This window comes from Sarcophilus harrisii, chromosome 3, assembly GCF_902635505.1.
Source record: "Sarcophilus harrisii chromosome 3, mSarHar1.11, whole genome shotgun sequence".
Classification (NCBI taxonomy): domain Eukaryota; kingdom Metazoa; phylum Chordata; class Mammalia; order Dasyuromorphia; family Dasyuridae; genus Sarcophilus; species Sarcophilus harrisii.
In genome coordinates this window covers 404053017-404073249 of record NC_045428.1, presented here as the reverse complement: position 1 = coordinate 404073249, position 20233 = coordinate 404053017, and the positions used below count along the sequence as shown (strand labels likewise).

General features: G+C 32.6%; 1 protein-coding gene across 4 annotated transcripts in view; it reads left to right on the top strand.

Moving 5' to 3' along the window:
* BBS5 (Bardet-Biedl syndrome 5) overlaps nt 1-20233 on the top strand; it is a 34897-nt gene that overhangs the window by 9627 nt on the left and 5037 nt on the right. For 3 of the 4 annotated variants that reach the window (XM_031960500.1, XM_031960501.1, XM_031960503.1), the window contains 10 exons: nt 1266-1361; nt 4532-4594; nt 6035-6169; nt 8522-8605; nt 10020-10043; nt 12821-13942; nt 17630-17787; nt 17918-18025; nt 19534-19719; nt 19811-19957. In XM_031960500.1, the coding sequence (XP_031816360.1) occupies nt 1266-1361; nt 4532-4594; nt 6035-6169; nt 8522-8605; nt 10020-10043; nt 12821-13942; nt 17630-17787; nt 17918-18025; nt 19534-19719; nt 19811-19957 (2123 nt within the window). Of the gene's footprint in view, nt 1-1265; nt 1362-4531; nt 4595-6034; nt 6170-8521; nt 8606-10019; nt 10044-10164; nt 11304-12820; nt 13943-17629; nt 17788-17917; nt 18026-19533; nt 19720-19810; nt 19958-20233 lie in introns of those variants that run through there. The other variant, XM_031960504.1, reaches the window with a different exon arrangement.

The window sequence follows — 20233 nt, the reverse complement described above, 5'->3', positions numbered from 1 at the left end:
TTCTATAAATTCCCTAGAAGGGGGTCTATGTAATGTGCTCTGAGGCTTCCTTGATTTCTCTTCACATTTCAAGGGTACAACCATTCCCCGACAGTTCTACTTCACTGCCCATGTGACTAGCTCAGTTTCTTTTTCTCAGATATTTTTTGATGACATCCTAGATTCTGCTTTTCCTAATTCCTGTTGGTAATGCGTTTTTATTTGTTCAGATCCACCTCAATCCTTTCCGTTGCCCTCTGGGTAATAGATCTGTTCAGTTCTTTGGAGACTATTGTCTCATGACTGTGAAAGAAAATTGGAATAATATTAGTACTAAAAGCTGTTTCCCATACATGTGTCAAAACTATATAAGACTCTTTGAAAGGTTTTTATTTGATAATCTATGATCACTAATATCAGATGAAGCATAAAATAGGGAGACTCATGCCAGCCAATTTTGATGGAAGAGCTCCAGTACAATTTGAAGAAATTCCATATAGATAGTGAAGTCCTCTGGATGCACCTGTTTGTAGGTAACATTGGGTTGAATACATCAAATCCCAGAGCATTGCAGAGACCCATTCTTTGTGTAATCCATAAACATAATTCAGTGTAAAACTCATTGGGCAAGCTTTCAAAGTGCTATTGTGGAGGAGTTGTATCTAAAATCTTCATGATTTCAGGACTTTCATGTCATATCAATGAAATGACATTGTATCACTGGAGAAGTGGATATTACTGTGATCTCAGTTGCCATATTCTGTAGATGTAATCAACCCAATGTTATGCAAACGGGACCATCCATCTTCAGACACTTACTAACTGTGTGACCCTGGGCAACTCACTTAAACCCAACTGACAAAAAAAAAAATTAAGAGAACTTTACATATGTGCAAATTTTAAATTGCTGTGCAAATATTTATTTTTAAGCAATTTTTTTTTTTTTACTTTTAAGATTTTTAGACTATCAAATTGGAGAATTTTAAAGTAAGTTTTTGGGTAGTCATGGTTACCTGGGAGAGACTTGTGTGTTCTAGTTTATGGTGGCAAGAACCATAAAATATCACTGGTAGACTTTAAGAGGTTGTCACATATATCTTTTCTCTCTTACCTTTTCATAATTTTTCTAACATTCTAAGACCCAAGTAAGAAAAGTTATTTTGTTGCTGACCCTAGAGCTTAATTTAGTCATTGTTTACGGAACTGTTTAGCATAATTCAGAATTTTTTTCAATAATAAGACAACCTATGAATACTAATCAATACATATATTGAATTTTTTTTTAGGGAAACTTGGGGACCTTTTTCATTACTAATGTGAGAATTGTTTGGCATGCAAATATGAATGACAGTTTCAATGTTAGCATACCATATCTGCAAATTGTAAGTATACACATTTTGGTGGCCTTACTTTACTATAAATTAAAATTTTATTATTTTCTTTTAGTATATTTTTGTATATATGTAATTATAAAATCCAAAAAGGGGTTTTATGACTTGTTTTAGACTAGTTTATTATTTCTTTTTTTATTTGTTAAAGTAGTAATAGCTTTCATTTCAGAATGCCTAATTAATTAATATTGAAAATGGTCATGATTTGCTTTTTTAACATAGGAAAAAATCCAAATATATACATAGAATAATATGCCATTGTCAGTTAGCATTCTAGGAAAAGTAAAATATGTTGGAATTTTCAAATAACTTTACTTATCTGAAGAGAAATTATAAAGCGGGCCTTTCTTGGCCTTCATGCAAGACATTTAGGTTATTAAAAATATTTCCACAATTTCTTTATAAAGTAGTATCTAACCCCATGGTATATATAAGTTATATATAGCAGCAAACACAATTATTTGTGTGTCACTAGCTCTCACATATGCCCCTTTCTCTCTTTTTCTGCCACTACCCTGGTCCAGGCCATTATCACAACTAGCCTAGATTATTGCAGTAGCCTTCAGGTTGTTTTCCCTGCTCAAGTCTCCCCCTATTCTAATCTATACTCTACACAGTTGTCAAATTGATCTTCTAAAAGATAGATTTGACCGTATCATCCCTCCCTTAATCAACTAATTTCAGTAGCTCCCTATTGCTTCAAAGATCAAATGTAAAAATCTCTGGTGTTCAAAGTCCATCCTTCTGTCTGTCCAGTCTTTTATATCTTCTGATATCAATTCCATGTACTCTGCAATCTAGTGAACTTACTTTCTTGCTGTCTCTGACTGAAGAGACACTTTCTGCCATTTCCTTGCATTTTCACTGATTGTCCTCCATTTTTGAAATTCTTTCCCTTCTCACATTTCTCCTGACTAACTCAACTAAAATCCCACCTTCTGTAATAGGTCTTTCTTCTTTAATGTTAGTGCCTTCCCTCTGTTGATTATTTATCCTGTATATATATATTTTGTTTTTATATAGTTATTTGCATATTATTTCTACCCTGTTAGACTGTAAACTCTTTGAGAATAGGATTACTTTTTGTCAGGTTTTGTATCTTTAGCACTTAGCACACTACCTGGCACATAATAGATAATTAACAAATGCTTGTTGACTATCTTCTCCAAAGCAACTTTAGGTTAAAGGTAAGCTCTTTAATACTCAAAACCAGCAAAGATGGCAGAGTATGAGGAGTACCAGACCAAGGAGAAATTAGGAAATCTAAAGAGAAAACACAGTCTCTTTTTTTCCAACCCAGGTTAGCCTAGGGAGAGAAGTATAGACATTAGGATGGCTCTAGTCAGAAAGATGCTACACAAAGCCTTCCAGCCAAGGGACTGAACTGGAACCTACTGGTGGTATATACTTAGAGCTGAAGGAAATCCCAGATTTAGTAGGGACAGAAGCCAGCTGGGCAGTTCTGTCACTTTGATTTCTAGAAGTGAGCAGCAATTTAATGTGGACTGAGGAGAGAACCAGAACTTATATGCAGCTGACCTGCTGCTGGTACCAGATCACTGCAGTCTCTTGCTTGAGGTCAAGCATAAACAGCTATGTCATTGTCGTAGTATTGGGTCTTAAATTAAACAACCAATTCTGTCTGAGGTTTACAAGCTGATTGAAGGGAGGTATGGAGTTCAGACCTAGGGGAAGCCTGAAATTCTGCCACTCTGAAACTGTAGAGCTTTCAGGCTAGCTTAAAGGGGCTTGGTTCAGAAGCAGTCCGTTAGTGCTCCAAACAGAGTCTACAATTGTGTTACCTAGATAGCTTCAGAAGAAGGAAAACTGAAGACTATCTTTATATAGATAATAGTCCTGGGAATTCAGATAAGGGAAAGGCAATGATATTACTTTCCTAAGAAAGGTCTTAGCTTTTTATTCTACCCAATTTCCTAAAAGAGGTTTTAGGCTAGAGAAAATACTATTTTTTTAACAATTTCTTTTTTTAAAAGGTTTTTAATCGGTTTTCATACAAGAATAACCAACTTGGCAAAATTGAGCATAGATAAAATATGGTGGAGAAGGGAGAGTGGGAAGGATAGAGTTTAGAATGAGCTTCTAATGAAATAACAGACTTCCAGGCATTCCTGATGCAAAGATTAGAATTGAGTAATACAAGCCTTGTAAGCATTGTAATACAAACACAAGAGCCAAGAAAAACATAAAATAGCAAATATAAACCAGCAAATGGAAAGGGGGTAGTCTTTTCATTCTGTTGGATGAGATTATACCAGTTTCTCCTCAGAATCCTAATATCAAGTACATCAGAGTGGTGTTATGTTTTAGTGATCTAGAAGAAAGGAAAGAGAGAAAAAGGAATACATCAGGGAAGAAGGAGATAAAAAACAAAGAAAAGGATGGGGGATATAAGTTAGGAGGAAGAAATTCACTTTCATCTGAACTGATCAGAGGAAGATAAAAAAATAAAGCATTTATTAAAAACACATACTATATTCTAGGAACTGTGCTAGGTTGGGAAACAAAACAAAACGATATAATAATGCCTTTCTATAACCTCCATTTATTGGCTTTAAGTCTGTCACTCAGAGCCATTTATAAGTCTAACATAACATGACAGCTTTCTGAAGTAACTATTATGATCCCCTAAATCCCTTCTTCCTTTAGGTAAATATGCTTAAAAAAAAATCCTTCACATTATAAGAAGGAGGGATTTGGTGAGAGGGGAAGAGGAAGCACATATCTATTTTGACCACTTCTGCCAAAGAAGCCATTATCACTGGCCCCCTTTCATTTTTTTTTAAGTTGCCTAATAACAATGTATGGTACAGATCAGAAACATTTTTAGGAAATTGTATGTTTTTGTGGTTGCTATATTTTGCTGACTTTCTTCATCTGAAAATTATGTTTCATCATTGATACTGATGTGTTCATTGATTTCCATAGTGGAATAATTCAGAGAAAAAATATTTTTACCTGTTAGATGTGAGTGATTATGTTTATCATGCTGAATTTATTTTATTTATCATGTTGTAGTTATCATTTACCATGAAAAATAGAACTATGGAATTAAAAGCTTAATGGTATAAAGGAATACTAAATACTAAAATAATCTTTCTCACTAAATAAGCATTTTTCTTTCTTTTTCATTTTATAACTAGCGATCTATAAAGGTCAGAGATTCAAAGTTTGGTTTAGCACTTGTTATAGAGAGCTTTCAACAGGTAAGATATTTAATGTTTTTAACATTGTGTTTAATATGTACAAGATCTGTGCGACAGCCTAGGTCTAAGGGTTTATTAATAACATATGATATTGATTACTAATGGTGACCACAAGTAAGGAAGGGATTACCTATATGTGTAAACTTATAGAGAAAGACTAACATTTTACTTAGATGTTCCCCCCCAAAACAGTAATACTTGTTAGGTTACCAAAAATTATGTTGAGTACTTCTTTTTTTTTTGTTAGGTATCATTTAAAAGGAAGTTTTATTATCACTCACCATACAAACCTTTATCCCTTATTTATTCCGACTTCCAGTAGATTAATTAATGTAAAATAATTATTTGGGCAGTTTTTGAGTAGCACAGTGTGTTTAGTGCTAGGCCTGGAATCAGGAAAACTCATCTTGTGTTCAAATTGAGCCCCAGCCATTAGCCTCAATTTTGCCCAATTTGCCTCAGTTTCTTCATATGTAAAACATACTAGACAAAAGGAAAAGACAAACCATTCTATTATGTTTATCAAGATAACCCCAAATGAGGTCACAAAGAGTTGGACATGACTGAAACGACTTAGAAAATTACATGCACGCACACACACACATATGCACACAACACACACCCCTCCCTGTATTTTTCCTCTTTAAATTCAGTCACCAAATCTGAATGTCTGTCCATTCTTCTATTTTGTTTCTTTTAGCTCTGACAGGAAATATTAGATCATTTCTCCCAATAATCTGTCCTCTATCACTTTGAAGAGCTAATCTCAGGCAAAGTCTATAATTTTGGACAACTTTGAAGTCTATGATTAGGACAGCTAGATGGCACAGTGGATAGAATACCAAACCTGGAATCAGAATAACCAGCCTCATACACTTAATACTTCCTGGCTATGTGATCCTGGACAAGTCACTTACCTCCAATTGCCTCATTCCCTCCCCAAAATTAAAAGTTTATGATTATTCTCAAGAAATAATTCAATGAAAAATTGACTTCCTTAACCATTACAATTTAATACGCATTATAATAACTAAATCAAGGGAAAAATAAAAAAGTATTTTTAAGTTCATACAATGTACCAAGCAGTGCAGGAGTACAAGTACAAGCAAGTAAAAGCAGTCCCTACCCTAAAGAAGCTTCTATTCTAATAGAAAATAAAATGTGGAGAGCATTAGATTTGGAAGGGGGAGATATAGTATACTCACATGGTGCCTGACTTCAAGCTGACCAAATTAGTGGGTCTGAAACCACAAAGAACAAAGGAGGTGGGACTCTTGAGTAATGGGGGAAAGGGGCAATAAAGAGAATAAGGAAGTCAGGGTACAAGTGGTCTGATAATGGAGATTGTTTTCTGTAAATCAAGAGTATTTATGAGCTTTATAGTTTCTTACATGAAAGAAATCTTTCTTCAGGCTCTTTAAAAATTATTATTTCTTGTAGAGTGGAGGATATGTACTTGGTTTCAAAATAGATCCTGTGGAAAAACTACAGGAATCAGTAAAGGAAATAAATTCACTTCACAGAGTCTATTCTGCCAGTCCTGTATTTGGAGTGGATTATGAGATGGAAGAAAAGGTAATTTCTTCAGTTTATTAAATTATCATTGTGCCATATTGTTACATAAGGTTATTATATCCTGATACACAGATAACATTAGAACATTGCATGCAGAAATTTTATTTTAACTGTTTTAAAATGATGAATGATTCATAGATTCTTTCTGCCTAGGACTTTTCTTCCTCCACCACTAACATCTAGCCAACCCTCTGATTTTTTTGTTCCTGCTACATCTATATCCTAAGTGAAAATCCTTCCTTCATTTTTATTCCTTCCTGTACTTTCATTACTATCCAACTCAGCTGTAAGCTAGTCACCTGCCCCTTCTTCACTCTATTCTCTTTCATTATGCCTAGTGAAATGCTAGGTCTATCATGAGACAGGCTCTTCTTCTACCCCCTTAGCTTAATTGCGAGTTGATTCTTATTCTTTAGGCCTCTCCAATGAGCCAAGTGACTTCCAAGAAACTCTCATGTCTTCCTCAGTAACTTGAGCAACTGTCAGGCTTTCTCTGTGGCTCTTTGCCATCATCCTCTGTGATTTCATCATCCATATTGATAACCCAATCAGACACAGTGACCTCAGTCTCCTTATTTAATAAATCTTCATTTCTGTTCTGCATAAGTCACTCATCAGCAAGACTACATTGTCATTCTCATCATTAGAGAGAATGACTGCCACAAAGATCTCAAGTTTAGTGTTCTCCTCAGATTACAGCCTCTTTATCTTTCACTTCCATGCCCTTTCCCTACTGAACCTTTTTTCTACTTTCATCCTACCCTATAGCAACTTGATGCTGCTCTGTTCTGTTAAATTTATTAGCTCTTTCCTAGTTTCATTTACCTTTAGTTGGTTGTTGTCCTTCATTCTTAAAGAAGACCAAAATGACATCATTCTGTTAGAGTTGAGTTGCAGTGTGTCTGACTGTGGCAGATCAAACAATGTGAACTCAGAGTGCTCTGCTGCAGGTCGGACACAGATAGTCCCTATGAACATTTGGGGGTGGATTCTCTCACTTTGTGTACCTCATGTTTCTTCTGAACTAATTCAATTCTGTTTTGCTCATAGAGCACAGCACCTTCTCTGATGAGGGCATACTATGCTGGGTGGTCCTATGCCAGTGTCTCCCATGTCATACAATCATTTCTTTCTTTAGAAAGATTTTGAGGGTATCCTTGTATTGCTCAACTTGTGAGCACTTGCCCTTTTTTTTTTTTTAGGTCAACAAGCCTTAAATTTATTCTTGACCATAACCTGGGCACCATTCTCTCATTTCTAATCATATATAGGATTTCATCTCAAAACATGTCTAAAATTAAATTTATCTTTGTAATTCTAGACTACCTTTTCTGCGTAGTTTTCTTATTTCTATTATTATTTAATTTATTAATACTCTATTAATATTTGTATTAATTATACCACCATTCTTTTAAGTATTCACATGTATAACCTCATTGTCCTCTTCCCTTTCCTAACTTCCATTTAATCACCACACCCTAACAATTTTTCCTTTATGTGACTCTCAAATCTATATTTTCCTTTCAATTCCTATTATCATCCTCCACTTTAGACCCTTATTTCTCACATTTGGACTTTTGCGATAATCTATTATAAATTCTTAGCCATCCAACATTACTCTCAGATGACTTCTAAAATATTATTTTGTTCACATAATTTCCCTATCATAAAGCTGTCAGTAATTCTCTCCTGTCCATTAAATAAAGCCAAAAACCAATAGCATGGTATTTAAGGTCCTAGACATTATGTCTTCACCATGCATTTCTAATCTTACATGGTGCAAATTGATCACATAAATCTTGTAGACTAACAAAACACTATACATTTTTATTAGTTGCCATTGTCAAAGCACAACTTGTTTGTCTTTGTTTTGGCCCAAGCCATTCTTCCACCTGTCCAATCCTCCCCTCTCAAAGTCATTCCAGGCACAGCTTAAGCTCTGCCTTTTTTATGAAACTTATTGTCATTGTCAAAAAAATTATGTGAAAAAAGTATCACAAAAATATATTTACTTTTTTCTTAAGTTTTTAAGCATAATATTTGTAGTGTTTATAATAATTACCAACTAAGATTATTTGATGTTGAACTAATTTATTTTTTAAACCTAAATTTTAGTTGAAATTCATATAAATTATTCCTTTTAATATTCATATTGATTTATAATGAAAATAATTGTTTAATAGAGAATTGTATCACAAATAGGATATTTTTGTAAGACAAGAATATTTATTGTTATCAAAAAAAATCCCACATCACATTTTCCTAATTAAATTTGCCTTTATTAGAACTTTGATACGTCTTCTCAGCTTATTTTTCTATGCACCCTAATTTACAAAATGTCTTGTTTTATAGCCTCAACCTCTTGAAGATCTGACAGTTGAACAAATTCAAGATGATGTGGAAATAGAGTCTGATGAACACACTGATGCTTTTGTGGTAAGCTTTCTCAAAGAAATCCGTTGAATTGAAATCCTTTTTATTTATTTTTTTTTTAAATCTCAATGGTTTAAGAAAATATGAGTCAATAAAATGCCCTAGAACTTGGGACATTTGAGAATGAAGCTATCTTAGGCAAACAGTTTTTTAAGGTATCGAATATAAGGATATGTGCCTTGTCTTTTAGTCTAAGTTTTTAAAATGGAAATTCAATCATTCAGATGATTTCAGAAACAAGTAAAAAGTTTTTTTTTTTTTTTTCCAGACTTTGGAGTATTAAAAGATATTAAAGATGATGTTTATTTTAAAACTATATATTTCATTGTCTCATTCACATTGTTTCATTCATCAAAAAAATCAAACAATAATTAACAATACATTTTTATTTGTGAATTCGTTCTTTGATGAACTAAAAATCTTTGCAAAGATTCATTCTTCTGTCTTCTTTAGATTAAATTTTGTTAATTTAATGGTTTATCCTATTTGGAAATGGAGAATATGCAGTTTTCACATTGGTAGTGTTTGGTCAAAAAAAAAAAAAGAGAGAGAGAGAAATTTCCCCTCTGTAACTCTAATAAACACTACTAAAATTAAGTACTAAAGAGGGAAAGTAGTTTCAAAAAAAATTAACTTGATCAGAATAACTCATTGATAGATAGTAAATAGGGCAGAAAAACTTTGAAGCAGAAGTGTAAAAAGTCAGGAAACAGTTTAATTATAAATACATTGCCATGCCAAAATCATATTCACACAAAAAATTTTCTGATAGATCATATTAATGATTTTTGCCAACATAGGTAAAATTGATAGGTTGGTTGTATATTACTCATTTTATCTTTTTTAAAAGGATATAGTACCAATAATAGTTAATTCAGCATACACATTTGGATGTGTGTTTGCTCTGCTAACATAGATCACAATTCTATTTGAAAAGATAGTTTAGCTTTAGCTAAAGAAAAAACACACTCAATTAATATTTAACCCTCTTGGGTGTTGAGGCTTCCTAAACTCTGTTAATGTAACCTTTGGAGGACAGATTTAATCATTTGTCCCATACTTTGATTTCTTTTTGGCATGAAAAGAGTTGCCAGAGCTTTTGATACATTGAAAGCCTTTGAAAACTCATACCTCAAGGAGATAGTGGAGTAGGACTTTAATAGAGTAGTAAGTATGTCATATATTTAGTGTTTAAAACTTGCAGAAAAATAATTTAATAGCTTAAAATATTAACATCAACTATTCTCTTACAACAAATTTCAAGGAGAGAAAACGTGTTATAAGACAAAAATGTAAAATTCATTTAGTATGAATTATTTAGAATCAGTCTGAAAATTGTTTATTAGACCACTGACCCCATTTAGCTTTTGGTACTCTATTAGATATTTGGAATTTAATAGCTTTCTTTTTCTCATAGGCTTATTTTGCTGATGGCAATAAGGTAAGGCTATTTTGCTTTATTATAAAAATTATATGTTATCATTTAGTATTCACAAACTTATATACAATCTTTTGTTTATTCCTCTTGCCTACGCTCTTTTCTCATCTTAACTGTCAAAAAGCAACAAGATCGTGAACCTGTATTTTCAGAAGAACTGGGGCTTGCAATAGAAAAATTGAAGGATGGATTCACCCTGCAGGGACTTTGGGAAGTAATGAGTTGATTATGATTTGAGCTGAATTTCTATTTAAAGAAACTTTAAAATCGAAGATAACTAGTGGTTTGGTATAACATATTGAATAATCATATGTAAAGTAATAGCTTTAAAAGAACTCAAGAAAAAAATACATTTATATGTTATTGCCATTTTCCTTGTCTATCTTAAAATTGTAACAAAATTGGAGTTAGTTTTATTGAATTTATTTACTGTACATAGCATTTTAATCTTGTACATTAATGAATTTCCTGACATAAAATTATTGTGTATATGTATTTAATAAAGAGTATTTGTATAGTATATTTTAATATTTTGCAAATATTATTTAGGAAAATAGGATATTGAATCAAATTTAGGAGAATAGGATTAAATCAAAGATGAATTTTTTCTGAACTTAGGTAGGGTAAGCTAAGTAGTGTGCTGTAGTAGAAAGAGCACTTTCTTTGGAGTAAAAGAATTTAGTTTTGAATGCCTGAGCAAGTCCCTTTACTTCTTAGGACCTCATTTTGCTCATCTGCTAAAGGAAGAAGTAACAATCATCTCTATTGTCCTTTTCAATCAAATTTAATTGTTTTGCTACATAGTTTATATTAAGTATAAACTTTTTAAATAAACTTCTAATTTGAGGAACTTGGTTTTTTTTTTTGTTTTGTTTTGTTTTTTGGTTAGTAAATTTCTAAAATTCTAGAACTTGATGTAAATCAGCCTCTACTCAAAATTTAAGTACTATTTAGATTATTTTATCAATAGACATATCTATTTAATGCTTTTATGAAATGAAATACTGATTTTTCTGATATTCTCCTTGTTTATATTTATTATGGTTTATAGGATCACTTTCAATTCCTAGTTAGTTGCACATTTAATGATAGAAGCTTGAGCTGGCTATACTTCAGCTTAACAGACGGTTAAGAAAACAACTTATTTTCAGAATAATAAATTTATTGGGAAATACTATCAATTTCAAGAGAGGTAGCATTATGAAAATTACTGTAATTGTTGTTGCTATTGTTTTTCACTAAATTCTGTAATATCTTTTCCCTGCCACATTGTAAAAAATAATGTCAACTTAGTCACTGAATGGTATTTGTTACATGTCATGTTCAAAGAAATAGCTACTATAAAAATTGCTGAATTTTAAAGTCTAATCTCAAATGGGTCACATCATAAGATTTTCATCTGACTCATTAAGACCGTTCAAATGTTTGGTATTATCATGACTCAAGAAATGACTCATTTATTGTTTAAAGGGAGGGAGTAAGCAGCTGTTATATGTTTTCTAGTGAGATAAAACCTTCAGTAGTGTCTATAAATGGAAAAGAGTCAATGAGCTCTCCTTTCAGCTGTTGTTTTACCAGCTGACAACTTATGGATTTCATTATGATGTAAAATAGAAGAAAACTGTTATCCATTTTTGGTGACCTAAAAGTTTAGAAACTTTTGATTTAATGGTGTATGGTATGTTTGTAGGAATTCAAACAGAAATTGAAATTACAGTGTTTGCAAAAAGCACAACAAATTTCAGAATGCCTAGAAAATCCAATCTTGTAGCACATATAGAAAGTCAAAACCTTTTCATAATTACTCTGTAAGTTGAGCTCTGCCATTTAAAGTATTTTTACCTGACAGCAGTAAAAAGTTGAATCATTTATAGTCTCATACCCTTTCAAAATTGTCAGTTTGCTTTAGAAAAATGATTTTCAAATTATAAATGTGATCATAACTATAATTCTGTGCAATCTTCAAATGAGTGTAAAGTTTCTGTAATGTCAAAGAATGGAATGCTTTTATCTTTTCAATATTTTATAAAAACCTTTTCAATATTTGTAAACTATAACTATCCTTATAAATTTTCTATTTAAAATTAAAGATAATTCAGAATGTCATAGGGAAAAAGTGATTAATGATTTCTCTCCATTATTTACAATTCAGTTGGATCTTTAAAATTACTTTAAGGATCAATTTAAAAATCATACCTAAAATCATAATTTCTTTTAAAGAAAAAATTCTATGCTGTTTTAATTAGAAACTTGTAGGAAAATTGTTACAAAATATTTCTTCATGCTATATTTCTTAAACTGTATGAGATCAGAGTTTTAAAGTAGCTGATTGATCCAGACATATCTCATCCTCCTATGACTGATGCATCATTAATTCAAAGGGCCACTTTCCCTGGTAAAAATTTTTGAGGAATGACTCATTTTTGTAATTTTCTCATTATATTTAGAAAATTTCTTTTATCCCTATTCACCTATTTACTAATATTTTATATACTTTTGCCCTTCCACTTAATTTAAAGGTCTTGTTTCATAGCTGTCTCCTTAGTGACAAAAAGTTCCAGTTGCTTTTTTCAATCTATAACAGCTGCAAGAACAACCCTTCTTTCTAAACTAGCCATTCCAAATTCCAGTTGTGAGAGTGGGTATCTATATTTAGCTACCAGCAGGATTAAATTGCAAAGGCTTCAAGCTAAGCAAAGCACATTGATAACTGCCTTTTTTACTGCTAGACCTGTGTGCTGCACAGAGCTAAGGCCTTCAGTTTCCCCTTCCTTACCCAGGTTACTCACAAAATGGATTCCCAGCGGGAACTCGCAGAGGAACTGCGGCTTTACCAGTCCACCCTTCTTCAGGATGGTCTAAAAGATCTCCTGGATGAGAAAAAATTCATCGATTGCACCTTAAAAGCAGGTGACAAAAGTCTTCCTTGCCACCGACTGATATTGTCAGCTTGTAGCCCTTATTTCCGTGAGTATTTCTTATCTGAAATTGATGAGGAGAAAAAAAAGGAGGTAGTACTAGATAATGTGGACCCTGCCATATTGGATTTAATCATCAAATACCTTTATTCAGCCAGTATTGATCTCAATGATACAAATGTGCAAGATATTTTTGCCTTGGCTAGCCGCTTTCAGATCCCCTCAGTGTTCACTGTCTGCGTTTCCTATCTTCAGAAAAGACTTGCTCCTGGTAACTGTCTAGCCATCCTGAGATTAGGTCTTCTTCTTGACTGCCCAAGACTTGCGATATCTGCTCGTGAATTTGTGTCTGATCGCTTTATACAGATTTGCAAAGAAGAGGACTTTATGCAACTTTCTCCCCAGGAACTGATCTCGGTTATTTCAAATGACGGCTTAAATGTTGAAAAGGAAGAAGCAGTGTTTGAAGCAGTAATGAAATGGGTCCGAACAGACAAAGAAAACCGGGTGAAAAATCTTGGGGAAGTATTTGATTGTATCCGTTTTCGCCTTATGACAGAAAAATATTTCAAAGATCATGTTGAGAAGGATGATATAATTAAAAGCAATTCTGATCTGCAGAAAAAAATCAAAATTCTAAAAGATGCTTTTGCAGGAAAGCTTCCTGAGCCTAACAAAACTGCAGAGAAGACTGGTACTGGGGAGGTAAATGGTGATGTGGGTGATGAAGATTTGCTTCCTGGATATCTGAACGATATCCCGAGGCATGGAATGTTTGTGAAAGACCTCATTCTTTTGATTAATGACACAGCTGCAGTGGCTTATGACCCCACAGAAAATGAATGTTACCTTGCTGCACTGGCTGAGCAGATTCCCAGAAACCATTCCAGCATAGTCACCAAACAAAATCAAGTGTATGTTGTAGGAGGATTGTATGTAGATGAAGAAAACAAGGATCAGCCTCTACAATCCTACTTCTTTCAGGTAGAAACCTCTTTATTGCTGTGCAAATAGGGGCTTAGAGAGAGAGCTCTCTTTTATTCAAGAGCTAATGATCTAACTTGGGGATTATTCAGACTATTTGTTTATCATTGTTCCACAAATCCTTTAACATCTCTCTAATATGTTTACTAAAATGTAAGCACAGGCAAGAAGGAGAGGTGAAACTTTTCATCAGTTTAGTTAATTTTTTGACATTTCTTGTAAAAGATTTCATAAGGAATGGAGTTGCAATTAAAAATTAAATGATGTTTGAGAATTATCCATACATTGAAATAAGTCGGTTAGACACGTCAAATATAATTAGACGTAGCCATTGATAAACTGGTTATAATTCTTTACATAGCATTCTTAGGATGCTACTAAAATACACCATTATTGGCGAACTTAAATTTAGTCTGGCTTGATTTTCTTAAAATTTGTTTAATATTTTCTAAAGAAAAGTGATTTATATAATTCATGCAAATAAAAATAATTGGTCAGATAGTGATCTATCACTTCAAGACTCCATGAGATATTTTGAACAATGGGTCTGGAAAATCTTTATATTTAGAGATGAAATGTCATCCATGATTTTTTTTTTGTTATGATTATTGCCAAAATTGAGTCTTACTGTAAACAAACAAGTGTAGCTTATATATTCCATGTTTTGATTAATTATTTCCTAGAAATAAATTACCTATTTGTGCTAATTTTAATTAAGCATATTTAGAATTCTTAATTTTCATAGCATCAGTATTTTTTAAGGTTATAAACACCTTAGTATTTTTATATCAATGTGACAATGTGGCTTGTGAAACTAGAGACTTTGTATTTTAATACACATAGTTTGAGAAGCATGTGATTTAAAATATTGAAAAACCATTTGTTTAAAGAAAGGTGTTTACATATGATTAAATAACTAATGGTTTTAAATTAAATGAATGGCTTAACAACTTTAATATTACCAACACTACTGCTCTAGTTTATGAGCTTCTATGTTGTTTGGCTGAGACTAAGTAAGGCAGAGAATGGATAAGCATTTAAGTTAAAATGACAAAGTAAAAATAGCATCTCAAAGTTAATTTCATAGAGTATTTAAAAATATGTGACATTTTTAAAATACTAGTTTTAACCATAGTTATATCATATCACTATTTGTAAGTGCTTAAATAACACACATCTTTTCTTGATTTCCGTAATTCCAGAGAAGTTCATTGCAAAATGAAATATTTCTTTCCATAGCATACATAGGATCATACTCATCATCAGCATCTGAATGCAATAATTTTTTTAAAGTATTATCAGTTTCCCAATTTTAGATTCAGCAATGACATCAGTTTCAGAATGAATAAATTCAATGACAGTGGCTGTGATCATGCACAAAAGAATCTAATGATTCACTGAATAAGCAATCCACTGATTAAGACTAACAAAATTGAAGACCACTATTACATCAGGAAAAATAATTGTATCTCTAGATTAATTCTGAAAAAAATATTTGACTTTGCTAAAGCTTTATTTCATATAAGTCTTAGTTGAACTTCATCTAGAACTGGTTCCCATTTCCATTTACTATAATGATAGTAACTGACCCTTTACACTTTGACATTTACAGAATTCTTTGCATACATTATTTCATTTGGATCCTATAAACCTATATAAAACAACTGTTTTCAATCCCAATTTTACAGATGAGGAAACAATCTCAGATTAAATGATTTACTTACCCTTGGTTATACCTATTAAGTATCTAAGGCAAGATCTGAGTCAAATCTTCCTCAGACATGGAGGTCCAGAGTTTTTGTTCACTACCCAAGGTTACCTCTAAGACCTTTTAATTTCCTGCCTGCTCTTTCCTTTTTTTGCTGTCCTCATTTTTTATTCTATAAGCCTAAATAATGACCTTTCTTCATTCCAAAAGCAGTTATGAATAATAATTCAGCTATGGTCCCTAACTCCTTGCCACCATCGCTCTCTTATTATATCCAAAAAAGCAATGTGGTGGCACAGATTATAATCAGAGGAAGATTTGATGGTAAAAGTTCATTAAAAATTAGCATTTCTGTCAGGACTATTTGAAGATTTGGTGCTTAGTATTCTATTATTTTAATGTTTGTTTAAAACAGTACTGTTGCAATAGCTTAGTTCCTAATTATAAACAAACAGTGGAAATATAAGTTTTTTATCCAAATGTAATAAGCACCGAGGAATAGTGGATTGAATGCTGTACCTAGAATAATGAAGACTCCATGAGTTTAAATCCAGCTTGAGATACTAGATGTGTAACCCTGGGCAAGACACTTAGACCTGTTTGCCTCAATTAGAAATTAAAAGCAAAATCCTAAAATTTCCTCATTTTAATCCTGATCCTGATCAAACCAGCATCATTCCATTTCAATTTTATGCAAAGAAATAGAGAAGTTAACTTAAGAATTGTAGGTATAGCCAAAATAAAAAGTTAACTTAAAGCAGAAAAGAGAGAAAAGTATATTTCAAATTACTTTAAGCTACAGACTTTAAGATAAATCCAACTGAGATTGATATGAGTCAATATACATAAAACTACAAACAGAACACTTACAAAGTTAAAAATGAGAAAGAAAAAAAAACCCTAAGGAATGAAAAACTTGCTTAATTCTCCAGCTGTCCAATGAACTGAGCGATAGGTGCAACTGGTATGGATACTGGCTTAGGGGAAATGCTAATTTTAGCTAGCACGATAAAAACCTTTCAAAACTGAAATGCTGCCTGGTAACCCTTTAGCTGTTAGATTCCTGGGATCACAGATATCCTTACTGATTATTACACTTTCCCCTTAAGAATTAGGTACATTTCATATGACTTCATATCTCCACAATTTTTTAATTATTCTCATGTCTCAGAAGAGGAAAGGAGGAAAAGAGCATTTATTTGGGCCTACTTTGTGCCAGGTACTATGCTAAGCACTTTACAATTATATCATTTAATTCTCACAACCATACAGTTAAAGAAACTGAGATAAACAGAGATTAAAGAGGATCATACAGCTAGTGTTTGATGCCAGATTTAAACTCAGGTTTCCTTAATCGAGACTCAGTGCTATATCTACTATACCATGAGGGGCAGCATGGTAGAATGGATTGAGAGCTAATCTGTAAAATTCAGTAACTGGTTTAATCCTGCTTTAAAACTATTGGTTTTGTAATCCTGGGCAAATCAATCAATCAATCAATGCAGAGGAATTTCAGATTTGTATTGGTGGAGAAGTTTCTTTTAACAGGAGTTACCTATGCCAAATAAATCACAGATCTAGTGCAATTTTTTAAAAGAACTAAATGTTCTTATTTTTTAAAAGTATTGTCAGAAGAGTAAGCAAAATTTTTAAAAATCAGGAAAGGAAAAGAATAACTTTAAATATGGTTAGTGATACTACTAGATTTTCTGTTTCCTGTAGGATCCTGAAGTTGATTCTGTTAATATTAGTTACTATAATTGACTATGCCTTTTAAAAACGTTTTTTAAAATAATTCATAGATGTAATGCTTTGAGGGTTTTTTGGGGGGAGAGGTGTTTTGTGTGTATGATGTGAGTGTGTATGTGTGTGTGTGTTTCAATTTTAAATGCCTTAATATACTGTCAAATATACATAGTACAGCCTTGAATATTTTCACTACCCACTTCTATAACCTCCTTAATATATCATTTTTTCAGTTTGATAATGTAGCATCTGAATGGGTTGGACTTCCCCCTCTTCCATCAGCCAGATGTCTCTTTGGTCTGGGAGAAGCAGATGACAAAATCTATGTAGTCGCTGGCAAAGATCTTCAAACAGAGGCTTCATTGGATTCAGTTTTATGCTTTGATCCTGTGTAAGTTTAGTATTCTATTTTCATAAAGTATTCAAGTATTATTAAGTGCCTACTACTATGGCTTTTATATTTTTAAAACCCTTTATTTTTAGTCAAAGTACATACATCCTCTCAACTTCTAATTATATAGGTCTATAAAGTGGAATGAAGTAAAAAAGCTTCCTATCAAAGTCTACGGTCATAATGTGGTTTCACATAATGGAATGATATATTGTCTGGGAGGAAAGACAGATGACAAGTAAGTTCTCTAAAATTTCTTTGTGATTTATACTGAGAAAAGTATTATAAAATAGCCTTCCTTTCTTATTTTGAATTTGTATTTCTAAAATGGGAAATCCTTATTTAGTTGTGTAAAAGGTAAAATTTTTAAATTGTATGTTGACACCAAAATGAAATTTTCTAACTTATTGTCAATAGAGATATAAAGGAATCTGAAAAAAAAGTAATGTAGAATGTTGTGCATATTCTGGCAGAAGTCTTATATTAAAATTTAAAATTTCCTAAAGTATATTGAATGGTCTAATAGAATGCTGGAAGAAAGGGTATAAAAACCCCTTTCATATAATAATGAAAGAACTCTTCATGGAAGATATGGATTAGAATGCTTTAGCACCAGTCCGTGAGCTGCTTCCTATCTGATCCTATTAAAAAAAAAAAAAATTTAAAACTCAGAATTTAACTATTTCACTTAACTATCGACAAATACACAGTGTATCAAGAATTTTTAAGTTAGAGAGTGGATCCTAGGAATCCATGTGGGAAAAACAAAAAAGACAATATTGCCTAAGAACAAAGATTGTGCCACAAGATTGCACAAGCAATGTTGGTTTGGTCTACTTATATGCTTTAGACAGATGCTTAGATAGATACATTGCATAAATAATAAGTTGGGTCTAGAATTGAAATCAAAGGAAGAAATCAAGCTGGATCACAACTGGGAAAAATTCATAGTGCTTTGATGGTCCCTAGCTATTCTCCTGGCACAAAACTCCATCTCTATAACATCTGCATTTTTCTCATGATACAATAGCAACTTGGTTTCACATAAACCAAAGCACAAAAGAAAAACAATTAGGAATAAGCAAGCTATAGCATATTGTCAATCATATAATTTATATGTTTAACTGGAAAAGGAGAGAGGCTGGTCATGCAGCAGGATTAAGGAGAGATAACAGATGAACAGCCTGAGGGTTGCACTTTATATCTAGGATGTACTAAAAGAACCTGAGAAAGGCAGCTAATACAATAGGTGGATCCTTTATGGAAAACTTAAGAAACACACAGACAAGAATCATATAGCCCAAGAAGACATGGGTAGGATACAAACTACATTGTTGAAGAAAAGTGCCCTTGTTAATGAAATCATAGTCTGTTGACATATAATCAGAGGTCTAAGAAGTCTTTGGCTGGTGGCTATAAAAATTAATTTCTAAAATTATAAAACAAACTATTTTCATTTGCACAGCATCTAGAGATTTTAACTGAGAATGTCATTCCACTATTATCATTTTACAAGTGTGGCACAGGTAAGATACAGTATGCTGTCAGGGATTATTCTTAACTGATGACCAAGTGACCCAAGTACAAATTAAGAACACTTTGGATAGCAGCATTATAATCATTTGTCTGTCTCCTCTTACCAAATACCATATTTCATATGAAAACTAACAAAGGAATTGGCTACTCAGCTGCCTTTTTTAAAAATTCAAGAGACTGAATAATCTCATTTATGTTCATTTTTTATAGAAAATGTACAAATAGGGTATTTATTTACAACTCCAAAAAAGGAGACTGGAAAGATTTGGCCCCAATGAAAACCCCTCGTTCCATGTTTGGAGTGGCAATCCATAAAGGCAAAATTGTGATTGCAGGAGGTGTCACAGAAGATGGCCTTTCCGCTTCAGTTGAAGCTTTTGATCTCACCACCAATAAGTGAGTATGTTAGATCTTACCAGTGCTTATAAGTTACTGTTTGCTTTAGATTTCTGGCTGACATTGATTTTCTTTTTTTTTCTTTGCTTAGGTGGGAAGTAATGCCTGAATTTCCCCAAGAGAGAAGTTCTATCAGTTTAGTCAGTATGGCTGGATCTCTTTATGCTATCGGTGGATTTGCTATGGTTCAACTTGAATCCCAAGAATTTGCACCCACGGAAGTCAATGATATATGGAAGTGAGTTCTATTTACTCCAATTTTTCTGATAGTTTTCATCCATGTGTTGTCACCTAAATCTAATGAAAGAAAAATAATTTTCTACAAATGAATGAACAGATTCTTTTAGCAAGTAAGCTACTTCTCAGTAGTAAGCTACATACTCTTAGAACCCAAATTTAATTTTTGGGCCACTAATCTGACTATAAATTGTAATGTCAGTATTATAATAGTTCTTTAGGAAAGTGAGTTAATGCTGTTTCTAAAATTACTTAGCTGAGAGCTGCCATTTCTATA